This window comes from Lissotriton helveticus, chromosome 8 (genome assembly GCF_964261635.1).
Source record: "Lissotriton helveticus chromosome 8, aLisHel1.1, whole genome shotgun sequence".
NCBI classification, from domain to species: Eukaryota; Metazoa; Chordata; class Amphibia; order Caudata; family Salamandridae; genus Lissotriton; species Lissotriton helveticus.
Genome location: NC_136069.1, coordinates 101,704,548 through 101,718,000, shown reverse-complemented (window position 1 = coordinate 101,718,000; position 13,453 = coordinate 101,704,548). Strand labels below are relative to the sequence as shown.

The following is a 13,453-nucleotide window of genomic DNA, read 5'->3' as shown; positions in this document are numbered from 1 at the left end:
CAAAGGTGAAAATTAGAACATAGAGAAAGTGCAAGACAGACAGACTCCGCATTAGGGTACAAAGTCGTTTGTGTGCCCAACACTTGGATGCGTGATATCTACACATGCGCTTAACATATCTTACAATTAGAGTAGCAGAGTCAGTTTAATTTCCCAACCCAAAAGTTAGTGCAGCTTTCAAGAATAAATCCAATATTTGTTTTGTTGCCTCACCTGGTCTCTCCCTCCCCTGCACCAATCACCTGACACTGTCGGCCATGGAAAAAACTGAATCTTACTCCATGAACATTAATTTTAGATCTTTATTGGGAGTAATACAGAAGAAAAATATAGAACAATGAAATCTACACATATGTTCTTTGATAGGCATCTCAACAGGCCTCATAGTTCAGCACTTGAAAAAAGTACTACCTGGCAATTTTGATCATCATTTTTTTGGGCTGTCGAGGGCTGAAAACTGCCTTTCAAAAACTTGTTAACATTTTACTACAATCAAATATATTTTGGTTACATCAGCAAGTTCACTGCGAATTAGTTTGCTAGATCGGCACATTTTAAGGGAACAGCTTATCAAAATGTAGGCTACCAGTGTCCTCATGAGGACCTGTACAGTATAACTGCCGCCTTTATTAAACCAACGTCAACAATATTTGAAAACATTTTTTTATGACATTTCTGAATGAAAAAAAGATACACTTTAGGACATACAAACGGAGAGAAACTGCAATGGCCAGACACCACTGGGAAGCAACTCCCTGGCCCTGAGTTGAATTAAACAACCAATTGAAGAATGTCACTAATACAACAATACACAAGCAGAGCATAGCTACATCTTCAGGAGACCACAGCCCATTAGAGGAGATGATAAACATGATTTCAACTGCTTACATTTCTCAAGAACAGGTGTTTACTATGAAAATATTTGGGTATGAACATACACTTGATTATCGCTAAGGGGTTACTGTTCCTAATGGAAAGATACAGACAGCTGCCTAACCGGATTGCTGCAAAAAACACTTGAGTTAATTCTGGTTTACAGTCAAGATTGGATACTGTTTAGGGTGGGGGAATTTCTCCTTTTGGCGAAGGCAAACCAAGAAATGGCAGGGCAGGTAATGTGCTGCAGCTAAGGAGAAGCATATACTTCTTCCTTACCACACTGTTTAGCAGAGGAGGCTAATCTTTAAAAATCAAGGGGTTGGAATCTGGAACACCTATCGGACGTTCAAATGGGCACATTGACGGCTACACACTTGACTCTAGGTATCATAGGAATATAGAGTGTTGTCGTCTCTGACTCCTAGTTTTATTATATCATGTTCCGGTCCTGAAGAAGTGCAACGGGATCCACTAGGGACCAAGACTTAGCACGAAACATGTCAACCTGAATCTCACTTTCACCTGCACTCACACTCACCGATAAGAGGAGCAAGATAATCCTCACTCCTCTACAATTTTTGTTTGAAAGAGGTTCTCCTTATCCTTCGCTTTTAATCTTACCACCTAGACCCCTGAATTAAATTCTGTTTCTGGGTACCTTGGGGGTAATTTTAAGTCACTTGCACAACTTTTAGACCCACGCGCACAACTGCGGCATCACTTCTAAAAGATCTCAGACAAAGAGCCCTCTCACGGGGCCTGTGGGGGAAGGCAGTACCACCCCCACGAGGAGCACACGCCCGATGATGAAGCATGACACCCGCATGGGTGTGTGAGGGTATTTTTTCCAAAAGGAGAAATTCCCCCACCTTCATCGGTATCCAACCTGGACTGTAAACCACATTCCACACAAGTCTTTTTTGCAGCAACCAGATCAGGCTGCTGTCTGTATCTTTCCAATAGGAACAGTAACCCCTTAGTGATAACCGCTCGATTCTTTGGGAGCATCGGTACTGGACCTCTCCTTTCAAAATAGCTCCCGGTCCCCCCTTCTACATTGTGTTGTGTATGAATATACACTTACAGATGCCAGAAGAAAATAGGGGTATAATGCAGGGCCCTGCAGTGTAGAGGGGGGCACCATTCAGCCAAAGCCAATTAGTATCTGTGAGATATGCGAGACTCGGGGGGCCCCTCATCACATTCTGCAAGGGGAGGGGGGCATTTTGTGTTACGCGACTGGAAGCTTTTAAACAAATACAAATGCAACATTAGTGCACCATTATATCAGCTACAGCTAGCAGCAATCGATCAGCAACAAATTAAATACGATAGGTTTTCAAGCGTACATGAATGACAACAGCAAACAGCATCTTTTACATTCCAGGGCCCCACAATGCATCCAACACAAGTAAATATCTTCCAGAAATACTGCCATGTACTTTTTTTTGTTTGTCATAACTTATTTATTGTAGCAGTTTTAGCTGTGTATGATTTGTTTTTTATTCAGTTTTCCTTCCAGGGTCCAGGAGTTTCTTACTTCTTTTCTGCTTCTGCTCTAGGACCAAAAAAACACAGTGCAGTCTCGGGCTGCAAGTTCCGGTTTGCTAACAAGCATTAGCCAAGTGCCAAATCTTGAGACTGAAGAGATCTCTTTGGGAGAAGGACTATATAATCAGACTAGCTTGGAGTACTGCCGCTTGTGTAAAGCACAGGGATGATGTCTTGAACACCTTAAATTGATATCAGCGATACATGTCCAAACAGTCTAAAACGCATTTTAGGGAGCAAAATCACACATTTTCAATTTACCATCACATTTAAAAATAAGGGTAATTAATATGGTTTAGCAAAGTTCTAACAAAAGCAATTTTTTTGGTAAAGCAACACAAGATGTCTGCACAGTGAAAAACAATATTTCAGGCTCCACTGTATTCAAGTTTCCGTTTGTTAGTCATGGAAATCATGCATTTTCCAGATGGGTGCAATGCTGGCTTCTAAAAGACTCTGCCAAATAAAGTAAAGGCTGGGCTATGCAGTGCACACCTAACCAGTTTATGATAGTTAATGTGCAATGAGAGGTATTTGAGAACAAGGCACAATGGGGTCATTGTTAATACAAAATATTGACAGTGCTGGATTATTCCAACTTAAACAAATTTGTTTTTTGAAGTGTATATTTGCTATTTTTCCTAAATTCAAAACAAAATGTAATCAAAGGTCTAATTACCACCTACCTATGCTCAATCTGCTTCTCCTAAGCTATAATCGTACCAAGGTTAAAAGTTTACTTCTGATTGAAGATGTTCTTTTGAGAACTGATTTTTCATAAATTGAAGATATCTCAAAGTACTCCTACTAGTAACACACTTATGTTACATATAAACTAAAAAAAAGAGGCACTTGAGTATTCCGACTGTCCCAAAAGCGAGGTTGCCTTCTGAAGATGATTTCAAACCCATCATAATCTTTATGGAAGCTGAAACTATTAAAATTACAAAGGGTCCAACTAAAGATATAGTGGTCTAGTACAGCACTACACTATTTCTAAACAGTAAATGAAGACAAGCTTGACCCAATCAAACTTTTTGAAACACGAATAATATCAACACAATGAAAAGTATATCTGACAGTCAAAATTTACATATTCAGTTAAGCTTGCTCAACTATCTTTTTGGGAGTTGGATTCCCAATAGAAACTCTCAAATTCACATATGTGTAGTTGGTCTAAGCAGCAACTGTTTAACCGCTAGCAGACTTTGATGCTAAGGTCTCCAACAGGCGTGTGATCCCTCTTCCTCGCCCGATTCTGGGCACAGCCAAGGACTTCACTCCAGCAGGATGAGCTCCATAATCTAAGGGCATGGAAAATACATGACCATTTAACAAATTTGAATATACTGGACATAAACCCCCCATGTGCAGTGGGGCAAATTGCCCAAAACTTGGATAAGTGAAGCATTAACCACAGTAAATGGGACATATACAAAGTCGAAATTTTTTATGTTAATATTGTTCGAACTTTGCAAATAAGTACGTTATAGTAAGAACAAGGGCAACATCTTTTTTCAAAAGGTGCTCAATTTTTACATTTTGTATGTTCACCTACACACTTGGTTGATGAAAAGCTCCAAGAAGCCATTTTTTTAGGTTGAATTTTGAGAGGTACAAAATCAGTATAGGCTAAAGAAAATTTAAAAAATGCTTGTGCCCCCTACTCCCTTTAAAGCAATCACCGTTTAGTTAACTTCTAAACAAAAACTAGACAAACTAGGAACCCATATGTATCACTGGGGCACCACCCATCAAGTGCACAATGTGCACCAGTGCAGAATTTCTTTTGGGGAAAATAGCCAATTACGAGTGATTGTTTTGCCTTACAAGTTGGTGCAAGGGTCTTGATAATGGCAAAAAGGTTATGGACCAAGTGTGAATAGTCAGTGTTGCCAAGTCATCCTGTGCCCTTGAAATTACCTAGAAGTCCCCAGTACCCTGGGGACTGGCAGTTTAGAGGCCAGCAGCTCTTTTTGCACTTGCATGTGTGCACTGCTGAAGCCTGAGTTCAGTTTAAAAACAGCCCTGGGTGCCAGGACTGCTTTTAAAAGTAAATTGGGGCCAAACTCTACTTTGGTGTTCGGGGCACTTACAAATGGATAACCTACAATGTTATGGCTTATTAGGGCCCCTAAGGTCTCTCCTAGGTATCCCAGTGGTGGGGGGTAAGGTATTTATAAGGTACACCCCTATAAACTAAGTTTTTATATGCCTGGATAAAGTGAAATTTCACATTTCCCTCCCCATATTGTGGTAAAGTGCTGTTCAAATTCGACTATGATGCTAGGAGCACTGTGGAGGGAGGATCTGCAATATTTCTATAGATTCAGAACCCATAAAGCCACCCCTAGTTGCACATGGGGTGGGGGTTTCTGTAGATATAAGGCAAGTACTTATAAAATATGTTGGAAAAATGGCCCTAGTCATTTTTCCCAATTGCAAATCCCCGTCACATAGGTTAACATGGTAGGAAGTTATTGATGAATAACTTTTGATAGGAGAGGGCTAGAAATGCCATACAGACTTCCCAGAATGGTATTAATAAATCCAACAATATCATATTGTTGAATTTCTCCTAAAGTGTACATACAATAAGTTACAAGACTTTCTGGTGTGTAAGTCCAAATTCAGCCTTCCAGTGGTCTGCTCCGATTGGTCAGAGTTAGGTGGATTAGCCAGGCTGCCTTGAAGAGGTGATAAGGAGCCCCTGGGGTTAACCAGCTCTGCTGGCAGGGCAGTGTGCTGTTCCATAGGAATGCCAAGCAAGTGGGAGGAGTCATAAACTATGCTCTTCAAAGAGAAGATTAAAGACCAGTGTCATTTACAGTTCTGAACGTCCCACCTTAGGCAGACGGTAAGATTAAGGAAGGTATGAGCAGATGCAGGGGGGAGAGTCTAAGTTAATTAGCCATCCTAGGGGTGTGTTTAGCCAGCTCTTACCTCCTTGCTGGAAATTAAGCTACTATGGATTTGGAAGATTTGATGCACTCTGGGACTAAATAATGCCACACACTACAGGATGTGATCATATATTGAAGGAGTTACCCTGCTCTTATTGGTCAATAGTGACCTCCTGCTTGACCCAGAGAACTAGGAATAAGTATCTGAGAGGGGCAGAGTCTCCAGATCTGCTGCTTGGAACTTACTGAAGCAAGAAGTGCTGTGTTAAGAAGTTTTGCAGTGCAAAGATTTCTAAGGCGTGACCTCTGAAGACTGCACCATCTGACACTACAGCCCTGTGGATTAGCTTGCTGAAAAAGAACTGAAGAGTAGACTCCCTGAAAGCTATAGGTTAAAAGAGCTCATCTGGAACCTCACCAACTAAATCTACACTTTGGAGAACCATCAGTGGATTTGTACGGGTTTTGTACCTGTGGATTGTGGGAACTGACATCCTCAACTTTCAAGGACCCTCTTGGAGCTTCCAGACCCTTGGAGTAAGTTTGAGATACTTTGGGAGCAATTGAGGAACTTCAGGAAGAAGTTCAAGTAAGTTGGAGCAACTTTGAAAAAAGCTCCATAGAGGGACCGACTCAACCTGGCTATCGAGCCCGCCTGTCTTCAACCACGAGCTGGCCAAGCCAACCAGGTTCGTCCTGCTAAGAGCTCCATGGGATTGACCGGGATTAGAAGAAAACTGAAGCCGGCAAACCCTCACCAGATCCGGCTACAGGAGGAGCATTGAGAGGCCCCACGAGAAAAAGCTCCAGAAAAGTTTAAGTCCACTCGTAGAAAAGGTGACCGGGAGCAACCGCGAGAGCCAAGCCGCCTGCCTTCCATCGCGTGCCGGCCTGGATTCCTGGATTGCCCCGCTGAAGCGATCTAGAGAAAATTTCAAAGTCCGCTCCAGGGAAGTTGACCAAGACCTCGTCACAAGTCAAGTCGCCGAACCCTCACCGGATTACTGGCTGGTAGCTTGGAGGGTCCTCGGGAAGAGAAGCTTCAGAAACGTTTGTGTGAATGTAGAAACTGAGCCCGGGACCTGCCGCGAGCTGTAGCCGCTCAGGGCTCCATCACGCCCAGCCTGAAAATTTGACTTTGGCCCGGTCTATCGTGAGCAGATATCACAATATGGTGCTATAATCTTCTAAGTGCTATATTTTGTGAAATCTTTAAAAATTCATCTCTGGTTCGCTACATTGGATCTTTGTCGTTTTGGTGTCATTTTAAAGATAAAAATATTTCCTATTTTAATAAATCGATATTGGATTTTTATTATGTGTTGTGTCTTAATTATTTACTGACTTGGTGTTTTTAAATGCTTTACATACCTGTCTTTGAAGTTAAGCCTGTGTGCTCGTAGCCAAGCTACCAAGGGTTGAGCATAGGAATAATTTTCTAAGACCTATGCTGAGTCCTACCATGTGTCAGTGGCCTTATTGCCATTGGCAGACCTACATTTGCCCCTACCAATAATCCACTTTCCAACAGTCAGCATATAGTGTTTTAAATGAAAAAAGTAAGTGCAGGTACTCACTAAAATGTACAAGAGTGGAGTTTGGGTTGGGAATAAGGGAGGTGCCAAAGGCATTGCAAGGGGCAGGGATAGTTTTTTGACCATGCCAAGCTTTGTATGAAAGAAGCCTGCTTTGTTAAAATGTCTGATGTATTTGTCCATTATAAGAAAGTTAACATGTGATCTGCAAGTAAAACAAGGATCTATGCAACAAAAACAGTTGTCAAATGAGCTATCTACATAAAAAACACTAAGCTGTGATTGCATGTTGCACGCTGTACTTTCCAGCAAACGACACAATTGAAGGACAGAATGCAGAACAAATCATTACATTCTCCCTCAGTCAAGAGATCTGGGTTAAATCCATCATTCTTTTGCTCACCATGCCACCGCAGTTTAGACCTGGCCATATGCAAATCGGCACAGGGTCAGACTGATTTGCATATGGCCAGGTCTGAACTGGGTTGACGGAGTGAGCTAAAGAATAATGATGGATTAAACCCAGATCATTTGACTGGGGGTGAGTGTTTGCATTGTTCAACACTCTGTCCATCATCCCCTTTGGTTTTACTTTGTTCACCCTAATTTGGCAGGGTATGCCCAGACGTGGGTCCCTTGCTCACTTTGCCACTGGATTCAAGCAAGCCTGGCAGATGACGGCTGATGAGCCAGAAACCAGTCCCAGGATGCTGGATTCCGATCCAGGGAAGATATGGCTTGGCAGTTCGGACTGGACTGTTCCCATGAGGCACAGGGTCAGACTGATTTGCATATGGCCATGTCTGAACTGGGGTGGCGGAGTGAGCTAAAGAATGATGGATTAAACCCAGATCATTTGACTGGGAGGGAGTGCTTGCATTGTTCAACACTCCGTCCATCATCCCCTTTGGTTGTACTTTCCAGCAGGCACAATTATCCTTTATGCAAAATTATGGTGGGTGGACCTTTGATTAGAATGTACACAGCTCTTTCTATCAAGTTGATTAAAACCACACTGATATTGCTGTTGGTAGCTTAGCCTTTCAACAATCCATTTATGCGGTTGAAAAGGAGTGGTGGAAGGAGTAAAAGCGCTGCAGAAGTTATCTCAGAAAGAAGAAGTTATCTACTGGGGTAATCTGGCTGCACTCTGTGTAATTAATATACACACCGCGATACGCAACATAGCATATGATGAAAAAATAGCTCAGTTGGATTATTCAGTACTTATGGCAATCCCACATGTAAATTCAGATAATTTATATTATATGCCTCATATACTTACTATAGTAACTTTCAAATGTATTCTTGTATTTTCAATTGTTGATTAAATAAATATTAAAACGAAAAGGTATAGGTTTTGAAGTCAAGTTACTTAACATGAAGTCCCGGTCAGAAGATGGGGCTTATTACAAATTCCTGCTTTTCGCACCCGCTCAGTGTGCAATAAATGGCAACCATGACTGTCAATAACACGCACATACTTGGCCCTACACTATGCTTACTGGTTTTGATAAAAATACAGCTATGTACATCTGTGTGGCATGTAAGTCCTGGTTGTTTAGCACAGGCTGCAAATATCTGTTCAAATAGCATATCATTTTTCACTGCACGTACCTTCTCTTCCATCCAAGGTTGATGAAACAGGTATTTGTGAGTTTGGTAATGAGATGCCACAATATTCACACGTGCAAATAGGAAATTCAGTTGAGGAGCGACTGGGGTCTAACGTTCTAGGCGGCCGTCTGGAGAGTTCTCAGATGAACAGGAAGGCAAATGTGTCAAATAGGGATGTATAAATGGAAATCGAAAGGAGAATCAAAGGAAAGGCAATCCTGGAATGGGGTACATGCACAAAAGGGGATAGCCATCTTGAAATGATACATGAAGAGCGCTCAAAAAACACAAGGGGAGATAAGGGGAAGAGTGAGTGTTAACAATGCAACACAGGGAAAGTATACTGCAAGCACATGAAAATGTATGGACATAAGCGAAGGAAAGAATAGACGACGAAAACAGTGGAAAGATTTAATCCGGTGATGTGTTAACACGCAATCATAAAGAAAAGGCCAGATAGCAGAACTTGATGCATGAAGTCATCAAGTATTAAGAGGATGAAGCCAACTGAAATCTTGACAGCATGCAAGTTTGAATGAATTCGAAAATGATGGAAAGAAATACTAAAGTCTCTGGAAAAGAAGTACAGTCTCTTCGGGATAGAGGGCCCATATTACATGTTGTCCATTAGTAAAATCAATTGCAGTACATTTTGGAGAAACTGAGCAGAATGAGTGAAAGGACACATTTTATCTAAATGAAGTCTAGTCCTCTTGGCTGTTAAGGCCCATTTTCATTGTGCCCATCTTGGAGGTCCACTTAAATACCTTTGTTCAGCAGTTGCACTAAGCTCCCTCCTCTTTCTGGGGTTACCGACATCACCTGTAATCTGATTTCTTCGGAGTGTCCATGTTATATGAAATGTTCAACTAGTGGGGCAGGTGAGGATCTTGCATCGTAGTCTACTCTTATGTTGGCAAATGAGTATCTTTATTTTCTAAGTGGATTGGCCAATGAATAAAAAAAGGCATGAACAGAAAAATAGCAAATGTAATTGTTCAAATTATTTTAGGGGAAATTCAATATTACAGTGAGGAAATGTCTTGCTTTGAATGGTAAAGGGACATACGCTGCAACGTCTGTATTTAAAGGTGTCCAGTCAACGAGAAGAAGGGGTCTTCACTGGTTTGAACGCTGCACGTACCACAAGATCTTGCAAGTTTTTACCTTTTTTGTAAGTGAAAAAATGGAGGTTACAATGTTAAGGCCCCACCTGCCAATACATTCCAGTGTTTCTTTATGATTTATAGATTTGGAAATAGCAGTGGACACTGTTTCTCAAACTGCTCTTACAGCTTCTCAGTGAGGGCGGGCTGGACAAAATGGCACTAAAATTGATAGCTGCCTTTTTGCAAGACCGGAGCTCTCAGGTGGCCCAGCGACCACACTACTCCAAAAGCATTGCGACATCTTAAGGGGTCCCTCAAGGCTCCATACTGAGCCCCACTCTTTTTTAATCTTTATATAGCCCCCCTCGCAGAAAAAATAGAAAGGCATAGAGTCATAGTGGTGTCATATTCAGAAAAATGCAACTGGTGGTCTCGCTGTCACAGACCTTCAAGGCAGCTGCCACAAATTTCTCTGCCTGCATCTAATAAATAAAAAACAAGTCTCAATCTTTGAGAAAACAAGATCTTCAGAAGAGGACGAGCTTCACTAATCTAACACATACATGATTAGCTATCATTATTTTATCTTGCAGATTAAAGGCAGACACCCCAGTTTGGCTAACAAGATCACCCCAAAAGAAAAAAAATCAACTACAAGCGACAGAAGTTGCTTCACTAATGGGGAAACAAGCTGAACTAGAGGGAGGTAGCTGTAACAAGAAGATATAAGCAGTAAAAAGATATTTGAAGTTTACAGAAAAAAGCAATAGAGAAACATATGACAATTTATCACTTAATGAGATTTTATCCATTGTTTCACACAACCAACCAGTCAGGCTACTTGGGAAAAACCAAAAGTAATGAGGTTCAAAACGCGTCAATGGCTATACTTGGGGAGTTTTGCAGTTCAAACAATACTCTATAATAGGCAAACACACAAAAGACTTTGAAGGCCTACTTAAACAGTGTGTGAGAGGTGACTCTGCTGTGCTGGAGCTGCAGAATCCCCGGGCCCCCAGCCGAATCCACAGGGCCCAAAAGCGGTCCGGCGGAGTTGGACTGCCCAAAGATGGCATGCACGGCTTCATAAAATTGGCGAAGCTGGGCAGAGGTCGATCGGGGTCCCGGGAAGGGAGGGAAACTCGTCACGTCGGCTGACTGACTGGGAGAAGCTGAAGAGCGACGATGCTTCTTCGGCGACTTCTTGTGCTTCGACTTACCTGAAGAGTGCGAAGACTTGGAAGAAAACTGGTGGTGGTGGCTCCGCGACAGGTCCGGATCGGTCACCAACATCAGTCGACTACAGGAACTGCAGGCCTTGAAACAAGGCATCCCTCGTGCACCAGGAGTCGATAGACTCCGCAACATTGGTGTTGACGAAAGTAGAGAAAAAGTCAGTAAAAAGTGACTGGAGGTACCACTCTCTCAGGATTAGCGCTGACTGGCGTGGAAAACGAAAGAACAGATGCCACCCTTGCGCGCTGACGTCAATGTAGCTACAGCGATGTCATCACGACCACGACGCCAACGACGAACGCAGAGCCGACCGACTCCAGCCTTTCGACGCGCAGGGGTACTGCAGACGAAAAACTTTCCGGATCCAGTCTGACAGTGATTCTAAGGTTAGGAGTCTATAACTAACTGTTTCTTTCAGATTGAATAAGTACAGTTTGGGTAATTGCAAATATATACACTTCCCAGAAGTGGCATTTCTGAGCTTTCAATGACAAATCCACTTTTACCACAGGAGGGGGAGTGTGTGAATCCAATGATAAGAAACATTATGAGACTGCTCCACTGCAAAGCCCTATTGCAGCCTAAGGCGATTTCTGAATTTCCCCATACTAACTTCTGGGAAGAGCAGACCTCATAGGTAGTGAAAACACACATGGGTATTCTTCACTACCTGGACAGGGAACACACACTGGTATCTACCCTTCCTTTTACCTATCACATGCTTCACCCCTTGAGACTTACCCCAGGGTTTCTCTAGTGGTAGTGAATGGTCCCTCAAGGTTTGGCCACTGGCTTAGAAAGGCCAACCAGAGCATAAGTGCAATTGCGCGCACACAGACCTGAAGTGGCACGCTGAACATGTGTAAAAATACAATGTCAGCACTACTTCCTAACATTTGTAGAAAGGGCATGCGCACTTACAGTGGAAAAGTCCCCAGAACCCTAAGGCCACTAAAAGAGAATCAGAGAAACCCAGGAGGAAATAGCAAGAAGTTTAGAGTAACACTACCTCAAGACTATCAGGTCTAACAAATGTCACGTTCTTAGAGTGACATTATTAAAATGGTAATGTTATATACAACTTTACTAGTAAAGAGGATTTATAATTACCGTTCCAAGAAACATGAGTACTATTCCTTTCTAATCAGGAAAGGCAGGTTAAAAGTGTATTAAGGAATTCCCAATGTTAACCTATGAGAGGAGTAGGCCTCACAGTTGTGAAAAACGAATGTAGGGAATTTTCCACTACTAGGACAAGCATAAGGTACAGGTGCTACCTTTTACTTACACACCACCATGCCCTTTGAACTACCTAGGACCTACCACAGGGGTGACTTATGTGTAATAAAAGAGAAGTTTGGAGCTTGGCTATGGGTTTTAAATGTCAAGTCGAAGTGGCAGTGAAACTACACACACCTAGGCTCCACAGTGACAGGCCTGAGACATGTTTAAAGGGCTACTTATGTGGGTGGATCAATCAGTCCTGTAGGCCCAAGAGTAGCATTTATTTTACAGGCCCTGGGCACATGTAGTGCACCTAACTAGGGCCTTAAAGCTACATTAAATATGCCAATTTTGGATATGCCAATGTCATCACATTTAAGGGAGACATCACTTTAGCAGTGTTAAAGTGCCAAGAGTCCCAAAGCAAACAGAAACGAGGTCAGAAAAAGGGGAGGAGGAAGGTAAAAAGGTTCTGGTGACCCTTTAGAGAGGGATATTTTCCAATAGAGTACTTTAAGGACAGCAAAGCTATGGCCAGGTCTGTGGGCTCGTCTACGGACCCCTTGGAAACACCCATTTTGCCTTCTGCCCCCCTTCGTGGCTAAGGAAGTGATTTCCAGCTACCCTAATTCCCTCCCAGCCACCACGGCCAACAGGATTCCCAGATTTTTTGCGTCCATGGGTCCAAAAGACAACATGGTACAGGTAGCCTGTGGTCGGGTCAGTCCTATCCCAGACCTGTGCCTTCTCAACCTTTTTGGAAAAAAAAGTAGTTCTAAATGCTGACGCTCTCCCAAGTTCTGTCTGTCCTGACCCGGGAGTGTTGGAATTGCAGGACACATACTACCACATCCCGGTCCTGCTTGCCCACAGACGTTACCTACGGTTTACGGTGTGCCAAGAGCACTTTGTTTGCAGTGCTCCGTAGTTTCCCTACCAGCGCACCTCCGGTGTTCACAAAAGTGATGGCAGTGGTTACAGCTCTTCTGCAGAGGTCGGGGTTCCAGTGTTCCCCAACCTCGATGACTGGCTGCTAAAGGCAGGCTTGTCCCAGCCCATTATCTCTCACCTTCAGACTACGGCGAGCCTCCTACAGTCGCTGGGGTTCACTATCAACGTGCCAAAGTTGCACCCGAATGACCCTTCGTTCTGAACGCAGCGTAGATACAGGCCTATTCTGTAGGGTGGAAAGTACGGGATATTTTAGCATCTATTCTGGATTTCCTTGACTCTGACTGAGGATGTCTGCCTCAGGGCCTCCAGCATCTTACTTGTTACTCATGCCTGCTGAAATATGCAGGCTCTGCAGTGGGACATGAAGGCCCAGTGGGGACAGCATCAAGAGAATCTCTGCAACACGGTCCGGATCTTTGAGGGAACTGTAAAGGATCTGCAATGG

General features: G+C 42.9%; 1 protein-coding gene across 1 annotated transcript in view; it reads right to left on the bottom strand.

Annotated features, from left to right (window-relative positions):
• Positions 1–288: 288 nt before the first annotated feature.
• Positions 289–13,453, bottom strand: part of MAEL (maelstrom spermatogenic transposon silencer) — a 1,192,885-nt gene continuing 1,179,720 nt past the window's right edge. The window contains exon 12 of the mRNA XM_078656687.1: positions 289–3,734. Within this exon, the coding sequence (XP_078512813.1) occupies positions 3,622–3,734 (113 nt within the window). The 3' untranslated portion in view covers positions 289–3,621. The remainder of the gene's footprint in view (positions 3,735–13,453) is intronic.